The 15,570-nt window shown below is 30.6% G+C and overlaps 3 protein-coding genes across 3 annotated transcripts in view; 1 reads left to right on the top strand and 2 right to left on the bottom strand.

Moving 5' to 3' along the window:
* LOC125811776 (chlorophyll a-b binding protein 13, chloroplastic) overlaps positions 1-15,570 on the bottom strand; it is a 69,079-nt gene that overhangs the window by 39,760 nt on the left and 13,749 nt on the right. The gene's annotated exons all lie outside the window — the stretch shown is intronic.
* On the top strand, positions 9,769-11,875 carry LOC125811770 (cationic amino acid transporter 8, vacuolar-like). Its single transcript, XM_049491312.1, has one exon. The coding sequence runs from the start codon at positions 9,856-9,858 to the stop codon at positions 11,710-11,712; it is 1,857 nt and encodes a 618-aa protein (XP_049347269.1). The 5' UTR covers positions 9,769-9,855; the 3' UTR covers positions 11,713-11,875.
* Positions 12,759-15,064, bottom strand: LOC125811772 (interactor of constitutive active ROPs 4-like). The gene is made up of 3 exons (XM_049491314.1): positions 14,820-15,064; positions 14,155-14,225; positions 12,759-14,053 (listed from the first exon to the last, which is right to left on the bottom strand). The coding sequence occupies exons 2-3, from the start codon at positions 14,166-14,168 to the stop codon at positions 13,048-13,050; spliced, it is 1,020 nt and encodes a 339-aa protein (XP_049347271.1). The 5' UTR covers positions 14,169-14,225; positions 14,820-15,064; the 3' UTR covers positions 12,759-13,047.

Here is a 15,570-nt window from a genome sequence, read left to right as displayed (position 1 = left end):
ATAGCCGTGCCAACTACCGCACCACCCGCTCCAGCCAAAACAACCATATTCCCATCTCGTGTGGCACGGCTACCGATGCTAGTGGTGGTCTTTTTCGTACCTTTTTCAATGTTTGATAGCTTCTTCTTCGTTCTACCTCCACCTCGGCCCGCGCATAGGCAGCATAATAAATTACAAGTTATGAAAACCACAGAAGCCAACACAATGAACACAATACCGATTACTAACATTTTCTCCTTTGTTTGAATTGGAAGACAATAATTGCCTTTCTATTTCAAAGAACTTTTATAACACAAAAGTTAAAGTCAACAATAATTGAGATCTTTTTTATTTTCTCCATTTCATTTGTTTGATTTTGACTTTTATGGTCTTAAACTAAACATATATAGAAATTAGATTGTATAAAAATACTTTTTAATGGTCTAAAATATGTCACGTGAAAAGCCATAATGATTTTTTTAAATAGAAAGTCTATAAAAAGAGTTGAACATATATCAATATTCTTTTTTTAAAACGATAAAAAAATAAAACACAAATAAATTTGAATGGAGGGAGTAAAGCTAATTTATTCGTTCCATTTCTAGCTTTTTATTGTAAGTTTGATTGGTCACTAAATTTAAAAATGTAAAGTTATTTTGTGGACTTATGGGAATTATTCTTAATTAATTCTAAGATCAATTCATTTGCTACTATTCCAAAACAGTATGCTCTTTTGCTTCTTTTTTCTTCTTCTTAATTTTCCATTTGGCTACAGCCTGCATATTTATGATAGGTTAGTTGTCTGATATTATATTGAAGTTTGACTAATCGATGTATTGCAAGGTTTATTTTTGGAGGCAATATTTTCAATAGAATTTTTTCAATTCTCGAGATTCGAATTCGAGACTTCTAATTAAGAACAGAGAAATATCAACCATCTCACCACAATTCATGTTGATCCATATTCGTATGGTATGGTTGTTGGTTGAAAGGAAAAAAAAAACTAGAAAAGAGTCAACAATATTAATGGATATAGAGGTTTCCAAGCAATTTCTTTCAATTTATTAAATATTAATTATTAATAAATAATTATGGGGCTGCTAGTCTCATTTTATTAGCTACATTATAAGGAAAATATGGGGTCGTTTGATTGGTGGGATGGATATGTGAAGATATTTTATAGGTTGAAATTTGAGATATTTGTGCGATAAGTTTATTTTATTAATTTATTTCATTATTTATATTAAAACAGTGAGATAAAATAATTATAAGATTAACAATTTCTGTCCATTATTTGAAATAGAAGTTTTTTTTATTAAGAATTGATGTAAATATTTTGTTATAAAACAAATAATTCTTTATCAAATCAGGTCTTTGACAAAATGTTTGGTGGGAAACAAATTCTCACTGAAATACTAAGAAACTTTCTATTATTTTTTTTATGAAAACACTACTGTTTTTTCTTTGTTCACGGCTTCAATCAAAATTAGTGTGTGGGAAAAGCCATTGAATATTTTTCAGTGGAAAATTTCAATTTAACATTCCACGTAACATATTTAAAATCACAAGATAAATAGACTTTTGGTAAATTCTACATATCTTTGATTTAAGATTATAATTTATTTTAAAAAAAATATTACTTTATTAAACTTCATACCAAGTAAAACTAGATAAATAAATTGAAACAAAAGGAATATTTATTACCAAATGCTAGATAAGATAATCACATAAATTTCATATATTCCAAAATTTATGTTTATGTCATCAATCAAATCGAGCTCGTTGCAGTCATAGTATAGATATTTGATTAGTCTTTTGCAGTCATATTATTACTCTCTAATTGATTTTATGAAAAAAGGTTTAAGAATCCAACAATCCTTGTTGCGGATGATTCTCAAAGTGTTCATCTTATTTAAAAAGTGAATAATATTGAACAATGTATAATATTACTTTGATGTATTTTTAGTCATTCTAAAATGAGATTTTACTCTTTTAATCACTTTACATTTTCTTATTTAGTAGAAGAATCATCATTTGTTATATTTTATTTCATTTTAATTTTTACCATTAAAGTTTAAGAACAAATTACATTGAATTCTAAATCAATATAAAAAAACTGAAAAATGAAAGAAATTAAAACATGTTAGTAGAATAAAAATCAAATTCGATAATATGAAATGGAAAAATGAGAGAAAACATGTTGGTAGAATGGGAAATAAAATTAAGAAAGAAAGCATTTTCGGGATAAAAAGAATTGAAATATAATGATAAAATTAAATGAGAGTTTGAGTCGTCGTTGACTTTCTTGAAATTTGCTTTGGATGTCAAATGCACACTGAGCATAAATTTTGTAAGACAAGTTCGATCGAGAAAATATGCAGAAAGTTTTAAATTTGTGATCTCCATTTTAGAAATTACATGTTCAACTAACTCGGTCACCTTTGTTGCTCAAGAAAACCTTTCAATAATATGATGCAAAAGGACCACTTGATCAACGGATCATTTGTTGTACTTAATTAAGAAGATCTTAAAATTAATTATTAATACGGAAAAGGGTCAAAATTGCTCCTGAACTATGTGAAATAGACCACTTATACCCTTCGTTACATTTTGGGATCAAAAATGCCCCTGCTGTTATCCTAAGAGACCACAAATACCCTCAAGAGTTAACACCCCAAATTTTTATTGACGGCCACGTGGGACTAATCCTTCCACCTAGCGTTGCCAACTAGGATTCACTACAAAAGAACTAGACTTTTAGCGGCAACAACAGTCGCCACAAAAGCCCAGAAAACTGTCACTAAAAGTTTTTAACATTAAATTCTAATTTTGTGTTTTTTTCTTCATTGTTTTTAAAAAATAAAAAATGATATCGATTAAGTAGGAGTTTGAAGACACTGTATGTTTTATTTTTATCTATTTTTTTAGATGCGAATCTTAATTATTAAGTGTATTTATTCTTATAATTAATTGTACAGTCATTTATAAATAAATTTAGATAATAAAGATTTACAACAAAATCTTAATATATATTCAAAAAATTCTAAAAAATGACATAATCGGTTCATCACTACTCCATCTATTTTCACCATTAACCATGTACACATACTTAAGTAAAAGAACATACACAAAACAACTTACATTATCAACCATAATAAAATAAAAATATAACATGGCTAGCGTCCAAATCGAAAACTAACTAACTAACCTCCACATCAACCATCATCGCCACAACAACACCCATAATTCGTACCCGAATTATCCATTTCAACTACCACACCACCCACTTCAACCATAGTGGTGGTCTTTTTACCTCTTCCTAGGCACGCGCATAGGCAGCATAATAACTTACATGCTGTGAAAAGCACAGAAACCAACACAATGATGATGAGCACAATAACGATTACTACTGGGAATTCCATTTTTTTTTTTAATTTTGAATTGGAAGAGAATAATTGCCTTTCTATTTCAAAAAACTTAATATTTATAACACAAAAGTCAAAGTCAACAATAATTGAGGTCTTTTCTATTTTCTCCGATCCGTTTCAATTAGTTTGTTTGATTTTGACTTTAATAATCTTTAACTAAAGATATATAGAAATTAGTACAAAAAAGTATTTTGTAATATTGTAATCTTAATTATCAATTTTTTAGGGTTTCTGATCATTAGCTATCTCATATTATATTGACATTTGACTAATGGATTTATTTCGGGAGGCAACATTTTAATAGAATTTTCTTAATTATCGAGATCCAAACTCAAGACCTCTAATTAAGAACAGAGAAATCTTAGCCATTTCACCACAATTAATGTTGATCGCCAAATCCCTATCATATGGTTGTTGGTTGGTTAATTCAGATCATTGTAGTTGAATGGAAAAAAAAAAACTAGAGAAAAGTACTCAAGAATATTAAATGTGAAAAGTCTTGGAAAACAACACAAGAGACAACTAATCGGAAATTTCTCATAAAATTTTATCTAATTTTGCAAGAAATTAAGACACATATCAATCAAAATTTTGAATAAAAAGCAAATAAAAGAATAAAAATAATATTCCACACGGTATTATTGTTCAATTTTTTTCCTCTTGTGAATTGAAGGATTTTCCACACTTCTTGAGAAATGTAAAGACACTTGTGTACTTGGATATTTCTAACAATAAGATTTGTGGTCAAATCCCTAATTGGTTTAGCGGCATGAGGTGGGATTCGTTGCAGTTCCTAAACCTTTCTCATAATTCATTAACAGGCCATTGTAGTTGAAAGGAAAAAAAAAACTAGAGAAAAGTACTCAAGAATATTAAATGTGAAAAGTCTTGGAAAACAACACAAGAGACAACTAATCGGAAATTTCTCATAAAATTTTATCTAATTATGCAGGAAATTAAGACACATATCAAACAAAATTTTGAATAAAAAGCAAATAAAAGAATAAAAATAAAATTTCACACGGTATTATTGTTCAATTTTTTTCCTCTTGTGAATTGAAGGATTTTCCACACTTCTTGAGAAATGTAAAGACACTTGTGTACTTGGATATTTCTAACAATAAGATTTGTGGTCAAATCCCTAATTGGTTTAGCGGCATGAGGTGGGATTCGTTGCAGTTCCTAAACCTTTCTCAAAATTCATTAACAGGCCATTGTAGTTGAAAGGAAAAAAAAAAACTAGAGAAAAGTACTCAAGAATATTAAATGTGAAAAGTCTTGGAAAACAACACAAGAGACAACTAATCGGAAATTTCTCATAAAATTTTATCTAATTATGCAGGAAATTAAGACACATATCAAACAAAATTTTGAATAAAAAGCAAATAAAAGAATAAAAATAAAATTTCACACGGTATTATTGTTCAATTTGTTTCCTCTTGTGAATTGAAGGATTTTCCACACTTCTTGAGAAATGTAAAGACACTTGTGTACTTGGATATTTCTAACAATAAGATTTGTGGTCAAATCCCTAATTGGTTTAGCGGCATGAGGTGGGATTCGTTGCAGTTCCTAAACCTTTCTCAAAATTCATTAACAGGCCATTGTAGTTGAAAGGAAAAAAAAAAACTAGAGAAAAGTACTCAAGAATATTAAATGTGAAAAGTCTTGGAAAACAACACAAGAGACAACTAATCGGAAATTTCTCATAAAATTTTATCTAATTATGCAGGAAATTAAGACACATATCAAACAAAATTTTGAATAAAAAGCAAATAAAAGAATAAAAATAAAATTTCACACGGTATTATTGTTCAATTTTTTTCCTCTTGTGAATTGAAGGATTTTTCACACTTCTTGAGAAATGTAAAGACACTTGTGTACTTGGATATTTCTAACAATAAGATTTGTGGTCAAATCCCTAATTGGTTTAGCGGCATGAGGTGGGATTCGTTGCAGTTCCTAAACCTTTCTCATAATTCATTAACAGGCCATTGTAGTTGAAAGGAAAAAAAAAACTAGAGAAAAGTACTCAAGAATATTAAATGTGAAAAGTCTTGGAAAACAACACAAGAGACAACTAATCGGAAATTTCTCATAAAATTTTATCTAATTATGCAGGAAATTAAGACACATATCAAACAAAATTTTGAATAAAAAGCAAATAAAAGAATAAAAATAAAATTCCACACAGTATTATTGTTCAATTTTTGTCCTCTTGTGAATTGAAGGATTTTCCACACTTCTTGAGAAATGTAAAGACACTTGTGTACTTGGATATTTCTAACAATAAGATTTGTGGTCAAATCCCTAATTGGTTTAGCGGCATGAGGTGGGACTCGTTGCAGTTCCTAAACCTTTCTCATAATTCATTAACAGGCCACCTACCACAATTCCATTATTATAGTCTAAAGTATCTTGATCTGAAATTTAACTCCATTCAAGGTCCACTACCTTCATTCATTTATAACATGAGTTTGCTTATCTTATTAGATTTATCACGTAACAACTTCAGTGACTTAGTTCCACATTGCTTGGGAAGCATGGTTTTACTAACAGTGCTGGACTTAAGAAGGAACAATTTCACATGGAGTCTTCCTCCATTAGGTGCACAGAGCACTTCATTGAGTACCGTTGTCGTAGATGGTAATCGATTTGAAGGACCCATTCATGAGTCGTTGCTCAAGTGTAATGGTCTAGAAGTCCTTGATGTGGGGAACAATGCTATAAATGGTAATCGATTTGAAGGACCCATTTATTAGGCTCTTAAATTTTATTAGTTATATTATTAGGAACATATGCGGTCGTTTGATTGGTGGGATGGAATAACTGAAGATATTTTATAGGTTGAAATTTGAGATATTTGTGAGATAAAGTTTATTTAATTGATTTTAAAAAATCCAACAAACCTTGTTGTGGATGACATTCTCAAATTGTTCATCTTTTTTAAAATGTGAAGAATATTGAACAATGTATAATATTACTTTGATAGATTTTTTTGTCACTCTAAAATGAGATTTCACCCTTTTAATTTCTTTACATTTTCTTATTTAGTGGAAGAATCGTCATTTGTTATATTCTATTTCACCTTAATTTTTACCATTAAAATTTAAGAACAAATTACATTGATTTCTAAATCAATATAAAAAAGATTAACTGAAATATGAAAGAAAATATGTTAGTAGAACAAAAATCAAAATCGATAATAAGAATTGAAAAATGAAAGAAAACATATTGGTAGAATGGGAAATAAAATTAAGGGAAAAAGTTCTTAAATATATCCGAATTCTGATCGAAATTGTTTTAACAATACCGAACTTTGAAAAAGACCTTTTACCCCTGCACTATTTAATAGTGTATTTTAGAGGTATATATGTGTCCACGTGGACATCATAAATATTACATCATTATAAATAGTAACGTGTCCACGTGGGCACATATATACCTTTAAAATATACTATTAAATAGTGCAAGGGGTAAAAAGTCCTCCGTAAAATTTGGTATCGTAACAACAATTTCTGCCAAAATTGAAGTATTTTTAGACCCTTTTCTCTAAAATTAAGAAAGAAGGCATTTTCAGGGTAAAAAGAATTGAAATATAATGATAAAATTAAAAGAGAATTTGATCAATTTTACTTTTACCTTCTTAACAAATATCGATATCGAAATCACTAAGGGCCTATTTGGAAGGACACCCTGGTAATTGGATTTGGTGTAATTGGTGTAATTACACTGTCTTGTCCTGTTTGGAAGGACAGGTAATTACTTGGTCAGTACGTAATTAGTGTAATTGGCAGGGGGTAATTACACTCTACAATTCACAGGCAGAGGCTGTGAATTGATGGTAATTACATGGTGTAATTACCACCTGATTACTTTTTAATTTCTTTTTTTTATTTCTATTTTAATTTTTTTGTTTTAATTTTTTTTACTTCTATTATTTTAAGTTCTTTTTTTAATTTTATTATTCTAAAAATTTAAAAGTTTATTTTTTATTTTATACTATTATATTTCATTTTCTTCTTATTCTCAACCTTACTTTACGTGATTCTATGTAATTTTTTCGTACTATCTATTTCTTTATGCCATGCTTATTTTCTCATTAGCATAATTTTATTATATTCTAATTTTTAAATTAAAATAGAATTTATTGTTAAGTAAATTATAGACTTACATTTTCTTTATTAAGAAAAACTAAAACTAAATCATATTTATTGCTATGTTGAAATTTGTTATAAGAGTACTATGTTAAAATTTTTGTTTTGAATTTATAACTTATGTTATATTTTCAGTTTCATTTGTTTTAGTAATATTGAATCCACATTGCACGTCATTTTTTAATTAGAGTTGATAAATTATATTTTTGTCAAACATTTAATAATTTATGACATTTTATTTATATATTATTCTTTTTATCAAACATGCATTTCACGATGTTCGTAGAAACTTCATACTTTTAGTTGTTACGATCAATTCAATTGAAATATATTAATTTGAAAAAAATATAAATCAATTATTTTTTCATAATATTAGTTACAGAAATTATGTTTATTAATTAATATATTTTCAAAAAAGAATATATATCTTAAATATTTAATTTAATACCATTTATAAAGTTTCTTATTTGTCTAGTATAAATTTTAAATAATTAATTTTTATTTTAAAAATTTATTATAATTTAATGGTTGCAATTGTGCATCCAAACAGAACATGTGTAATTACACTGTGACATCCAAACATGACATGTGTAATTACAGTGTAATTACACTGTGGCAACCAAACAGGTCAGTGTAATTACTAGACAGTGGAATTACTAGGCAGGTAATTACTACCCTAGTAATTACACCAATTTCAATTACCAGGTGGCTTTCCAAACAGACCCTAAGTAAATAGTTAAAATTTTCTTTCAAGTTTGTCACCTTTACTTTACCTCAAATTAAGGGTTATGAACTTGAAAGACATGTGCAATGAAAGATTAATAAAAGTATGAGTTATGAAGAGGATAATAAGTGAGTTAAAGACATAAAATTAATCGATATTATTCGAACAAAAGTTATAAAAATGATGTAAATTATGTAGATGACTTTTTTCACATAAAATATTTAAGAAGAATAAAAAAATTATATTAAAATATTGTATAATCAAGTTCAAAACAATATAAGTATAAGAAGAAGAAGACATGATAGGTAGATGAAAGAGAGAACATTTCTTCAATAATCCTGCTAGCAAGGGTGCACCTAGAGGTAGTCGAGGGGTTCACCCAAAGTCCCAAACTCCCTCGAAAAAAAATTACCGTGTATATATAAGGTATTTAAAATAATTTTATATTTATATATTTGATTTTGAACCTATTAAATATAAAATTAGTCATTATTTTAGTGATTAAGCAGTCTCACGGTTCCTTGTGTCTTTTCTATTCAACATGTTTAAGCCCAGATTCATGTGTGATGTGACTAATAATTTCTATTCGAAAATGTGGTACAACAATAAAAGCTAGCAATTTTAATTATTTTTAAAAAAAAATGAAGAACCGTCGTGTAACTCGTTTGTTCTTTTTATATAAATTTTTTTTTGGTAAATAATAATTCTTTTTTTCGTTTTACTTTCAATTGTCCATATATTATTTTGACAGACTCTTAAAAAATAATAAATAAATAAATAATTTTGATAATCATCTCTATTAATTGTAAGTCATTTAAATATTAAAAAATGATCCATCTCCAATAATAAAGGTAAAATAAATAAAAGATACTCCTAGTTCATCTTAATTAAATTATTGGGATATGAGATATTCCAAAAATATTTAAGGACAAAATTTTCCACTAAAATTCTTTTAATTATTTCTGTATTAATCTCCTAAAAAATATAAAATTATTAAAGTCTTATTAAATGAAGAATAAATATTTAAAAAAATCTTCAAAATCCCAACAAATATGGAAAATAGTCAATTATCTATTGATTTTTATACTCCTTCGTCCACTTTTAATTGTCATGTTGGATTTCTCGAAAGTCAATTTGACTAATTTTTAAAATTAAATTAGAATAAATTAAATTTAACATTTTAAACAAAATAAATTAGATATTCAAAAACTATATGAAAAGTACTACAAATTAAAAGTTTTTGTATATCAATGTTAGTCAAAGTTCTTAACATTTGACTCTAAAAAAAAAAATCACGATAACTGAAAGTAAACGGAGAAAATATTAGATAACATAGTTGACCAATTGTTTTTACATGAACAAATAAAAACGGGGGGAACATTAATGTGTATTTTTTACCTTAATGTACATCAATACATGATCTTGTAAAATATTTTATTCTTTTATTATGCCAACATGTCCGTCCAAATACATTTTGATAATTAACTTTACCTCTAATTAAGGAAAATTCATAGCTCCACAAATCTTGGAATTCCAAAGAAATTGGTCTGATTCGATTCATACTAAGATGACAATTTCAGAACATTCTCAACAACTCAAAATTCCCTTAAATTCTTCCAAAAAATTCAGTGTCACTTCTCCTTCTCCTTCAACCTCAACAAAAATGGAGTCTTTACCAAAAACCCAACAACCCCATAAGCGTTATTGGCGTTTCAGCAAGCAAGATTTCTTCCCTGAACCGTCTTTTCACAATTTGGGTTCCTACAAAAATGCCCTTTCTCAAACCCCAAATCGTCTCAAGAACCGTCTTTTTGCCCGTTCATCAGATAGCAGTGAATTGGTTGAGCTTAAGAAAGAATCGGAAAATGAAATGAAATTATGTCTGACTTGGTGGGATTTAATTTGGCTTGGATTTGGATCTGTTGTTGGTTCAGGGATTTTCAGCATTACGGGTCAAGAAACCCGAAATGATGCTGGACCTGCTATTGTGCTTTCGTATGCAATTTCTGGTTTATCTGCTTTGCTTTCTGTGTTTTGTTATACTGAATTTTCTGTTGATATTCCGGTTGCTGGTGGGTCTTTTTCGTTTTTGAGAATTGAGTTGGGTGATTTTGTTGCGTTTATAGCTGCTGCTAATATTCTATTAGAGGCTATGGTGGGTGCTGCTGGGTTAGGACGTTCATGGTCGTCTTATTTTGCTAGTATTATTAAGAATAACCCGGATTTTTTGAGGATCAAGATTGATTCTTTTGTAGAAGGGTTTAATTTGTTGGATCCAATAGCTGTTGTGGTTCTTGCACTTGCTAATGGGGTTGCTATGACTGGGACAAAGATGACATCTACTTTGAATTGGGTAAGTTCTATAATTAGTGCTGGTGTGATTGTTTTTATTATAATTGTTGGGTTTGTTAATGGGAAGACTTCAAATTTGGTGCCTTTTTTCCCTTTTGGGGCTGGAGGGGTGTTTAGAGCTGCAGCAGTTGTGTATTGGTCGTATACTGGTTTTGATATGGTTGCGAATATGGCTGAGGAGACAAAGAGGCCGTCGAGGGATATACCGTTAGGGTTGCTTGGTTCGATGTCTATGATTACTGTTGTTTATTGTTTGATGGCGTTGGCATTGGCAATGATGGTTAAATATACTCAAGTGGATGTTAATGCAGCTTATTCAGTTGCATTTGAAGGCATAGGTATGTATTGGGCAAAGTATTTGGTGGGGATTTGTGCACTTAAGGGAATGACTACTAGTATGCTTGTTGGGTCATTGGGACAATCTCGATACACAACTCAGATTGCAAGAGCACATATGATTCCCCCGTGGTTTGCTTTGGTTCACCCGAAAACTGGAACACCTATTTATGCTACACTCTTGACAACTATAACTAGTTGCATTCTTGCTCTGTTCACGAGCTTGGATGTCTTGTCAAGTGTGTTCTCATTTAGTACACTTTCCATTTTCATGCTTATGGCTGTTGCATTGCTTGTTAGGCGATACTACGTTACCGATGTTACTTTGAAGCATGATTTGGGTAAATTTCTTCTTTGTTTGTTCATTGTTTTTGGTTCATCAATTGGGGCAACAGTTCTTTGGAGTACTGATGTAAAAGGTTGGGTTGGGTATGCTGTGACTGGCATTTTGTGGTTGTTGGGCACTTCAGGGATGGCGCTACTTCCAAAACAAAGAATTCCTAAAGTTTGGGGTGTACCTCTTGTGCCATGGGTACCATCATTGTCAATTGGGATGAATATATTTTTGATAGGCTCTTTGGGTAAGGCGGCATTTTATCGGTTCTTCATATGCAGTGCTGTGATGCTAATTTACTACGTGCTTGTTGGTGTCCATGCAACATATGATATAGCTCATCCCGATAAGCAGAAGTCCGTTAATGAAGAGGAAAAAGAAAGTTCTGATCAAGTGTTATAGTTGGTATGATCTTTAGACTGATCCATGAACTTTTGCAGTTATTTGGTTTTAGATTCTCTAGGAATCGAATGTACAGCTAATGATGTTGGCAAAGTAACTGAATGTTCCTTTTCTTTTTCCCCTGAATGTTTAAAGTTATTTTTCCAGTTATTGCTGAAATCCCATGACAGGAAATATGCTTTATAAGTTAGAATAGCAATGTTGTCTTCACATCCCGTATCTTCCATATTTTACTTAATTTGATTTATCATTTGTGCAGCACCATATGCATTACAAGATTCTCCATTTTCATTGTCGTTGTCATAGAATTCTATTTGCTGCTAACCTTTGATACAAAATTTGACCATGGCTCATGAAACTTTTTGGCTGATTCGAAGTTACAGTAAAGCAAATGAAAATGCTATAGGAAAAAGAAGGTACTAGAATAGCTTGTCTCTTTATCTATTAAAAATTTGTCTGTTTTAGTATATTCCATTAAAACAGTTGCAGCACAGTTCCTCTCCTATTTGATGACTGGTAGTATACTCATTTATGAGTACTAAGAAACAAGATAAGCACATGTAATTCTAGGTGATTCCTCCCAATTTGCCTCAGTCTTGATGGGGCAAGGTTATCATGAGACCGGTACTTGTATTAGTGCAGGTAACAGATACTCAATTGAGTAGTTAAGGCGGGCACTAGCAGGTCCAACATTATTCGAAAAGAAAAAGGAAACAAGATAAGCAATACATGAAGCTCTAATGTGGCTCAAAACAGATACTTTTGCTCATTCATTTTGGTGGAGTAAATTCACAATTGGAACTTCAAGATAGAAACTTTCAGGAGTATGGCTATCTTCCTTTGTAGTATGTGTTATGCCTCCTCTTCGGTTGAAAGGTTTGAAACTCCCATATGACGTTCCATATTCCATTTTAACTGTTACTTGATTGTTTTGTGAGGATATTTTCTACTAGACAATAACTGTTCATCCATGATTTTGTTGTAGACTCGTAGGTTATCATTTCATCTACTACATTTGTAACAATGATGAATGAGTAAGCGAGATCTAACACAAATTTGTCAATAGGAATGACTGCTGAACCTCAAGAATAGTTTCCAACAGAAGCTACTAAGCATCAACATATCAGATTTTGGATCCAATTACTCCTAAATGACAGGTCTTTACTCTCTTGCATCAAGCTAGACTAGGATACAAGAAAAACTAACCTAGAAATCTAAATGCAGCATATTAGATTTGGTTAGATGTCATGAAGAAGATTCAAAAAGTTAGCCAAGAAAATTGAAATGGTGAGCCACCATTACTGACATAAGTCTTTGTAAGTGTTAAGAAATCGCTTATTTCTGTCCCTTCTTTCTCCACAGGTCTCCAAGCTTCTTAATACCAGAACCCTTTCTCTTCACACGACCAAAACCATCATCAGAGTCATCGATAAGTCCTGGTGAACCCATATAACAACCATATCCTCCAACTGTTGGTTCAAATACATTACCATAGCGCTTATAATCCATTGATCCACTCCTCTCAGAGAGCCTTCTCTCATTCAACTCCACTTCCCCAGCTAGCACAGCTGCAGCAGCATCTGCAGCTTTCTTCCATTGTTCTGTTTGGACTCTGAATTTCTTCATCTCACTTTCTAATTCCTCCTTTGCCTTTTCGGTGGCTTCAAGTTTCTCATTTAGCGTAGAAGCATCGTTCTTAGTTGTTTCCAGTTCTTGAGTAATTTGGTTAAACTTGAGATTCATTTCCTCTGTTTTCACCTTAGTGGATAAAATTTCCCGAGTCGTTTCATTCAGTTCCTTCTTCAGGTTTTCATTTTCTTGGGAAAATGCTTGGAATTCTTGATCTTTCTCTGCTAACTTGTCTTTCAGCAAGCTTATTTCTTCATTCTTCAAAGCCAGCTCCTCAGGTGATGGTTTATCAGGTTCAGCAACTGATAAAGTTGTGATTTTTTCATTTGTTGGCTGGCTATTTTCAACATATGGGACTTCAAAAACATCAATTTCTTGAATTTTTAATTTGCTCTTAGATTCTTGGATTTCCTCAGGCTCTAGGACAGTTGATTTCTTGGTTTTCTCAAGCTGTTCTTGAACTGCTTTCTTTGCTGCTTCAACTGAAGCTAAATGATCCTTAAGATCTTTCAGCTCTTCTTGTGCTTGCCCAAGTTGAGTATCCAAATCTGCAATTCTTGTACCAAGTTTCTTTTGTTTTACTGGATCAGATTGAGCGCCTCGTGGGGATTTACGATCTCCTAACTTAGGACTTCTCTGATCAGAATCAGAATTTGATGTTCTGAGTTGCGACGGGACTCGAGGTGATTGCCTTTGAAGCATATCTGATCCCCTATTTGACATGAAATGGATAAACTTTGTTGTCAAAACAATGAGTTGGAATTGGAAAAGAGACTATTACTCAGGGAGATTTAAATGATGCCAAGAACTCACCTTAATCTTGGCATTTCAACTTCTTAATAAAAGTGTTTGACCAAAGGTTCCAAAAGCTTTAGTCTTGATCTCTGTAAACAAGTTGTTTGATAGCTGGTTAGAATTATTCAGGTATTAGTTATGCCGACTTCTACCTCACATAAGATAATACACTAATTCCCTCATAACTTATATGATTTCTAAAGTGCAAACCAAATATCGTATTAATTTTATACATGAATAACCTATTTCCTAACTAGCTACCGAACGTTGTATAACTTATAAATAGACTAATACATGTATAAGTTGATTCTTTACTAGCTACCTAAAAAGTTGGAAATGTTTTGTTTGTTAATGATAAAGGAAAGAGTTTTCTGCTTAAAGAAGACACATAAACAATCCATAGATACTGGTGAAGCATGCTTATAGAGCAGAGCAAAAGTAGATTTTCTTGTCCACTTTTCCCTCATGCATATGTCAATATTATTAAAATATACCTCCAATATTATAGTAAGTGATTTTTTTTCTATCTGTTTAAGTCTTGGTGAACAAATACCAAGTGAAATAGTTGATGTGCAAGCCTGACACTATAATTAGCAATTTATTTGTGAAAGTTAAAGAAGAAAATGCAAACATTAGGAGATAATATTGAATCAAGAAAATGAAAACATATATAGTGAACTTACTTGTTTGTTTACTTAGATGCTCCTCTCCAAAGCCCTTAAAATTTAAATACTATAGTATATATAATTAAAAGAAACATCTACCTTAAAAGAAAAAAAAGAACCAACAAAAGTGGATTTTTGAGAATTGAATGTTATAGGACACATTTTTAAGATTTGAAATTGAATATTTGAAGTTTTGAATTAATGATGGTGGCCTTGCAATATTTTGAAGTTGCAAGTGTATGTGTGTAGGACAAGGACTTTTTGAACGTTGAAGGCAGCGAACACTATAAAATATGTTCTTGGGGAAACAAAGGTAATAATGTCTTCCTTACGTGTTTCGTCTCAAATTATTTGTCGTGATTCCTCTGATTTAAAATGTTTTTAACTAGTATTCGAACAGTCATCAACGTATTCATAATTGAGGTGTTTCTAGTTTTTACAATTGATATGCTCTCCGTCTTATATTATGTGTTCACTATTCTCTAGTTTACAAGTTTTTTAATCATAAATAAAAAGATAATTTTACTCTTACGGATCATTTTGTATTTCTCTGTTCCTGAGTCTCAGAGCTCATGGATAGCAGTGCAGGCATTTAACCTTTGAACTTCTCCCAAGTAATATAAAGCAAGAAACACCTTGAACTTTGAATCCGTGACCAAATGCGTCATATTCTATGCTTTCTCATCAATTTTTTTTATTTTTTTTTAAAAGATTTTTTTAAAAAAATTATGATATTAAATTAAAAATATGTACTCTAATCTATCAAAAT

Source organism: Solanum verrucosum, unplaced genomic scaffold (assembly GCF_900185275.1).
Source record: "Solanum verrucosum unplaced genomic scaffold, falcon-dt-bn FXZP01000238.1, whole genome shotgun sequence".
Taxonomy (NCBI): Eukaryota; Viridiplantae; Streptophyta; class Magnoliopsida; order Solanales; family Solanaceae; genus Solanum; species Solanum verrucosum.
Note: the sequence above shows the minus strand (reverse complement) of the source record. Positions and strands in the feature narration are given on the sequence as shown.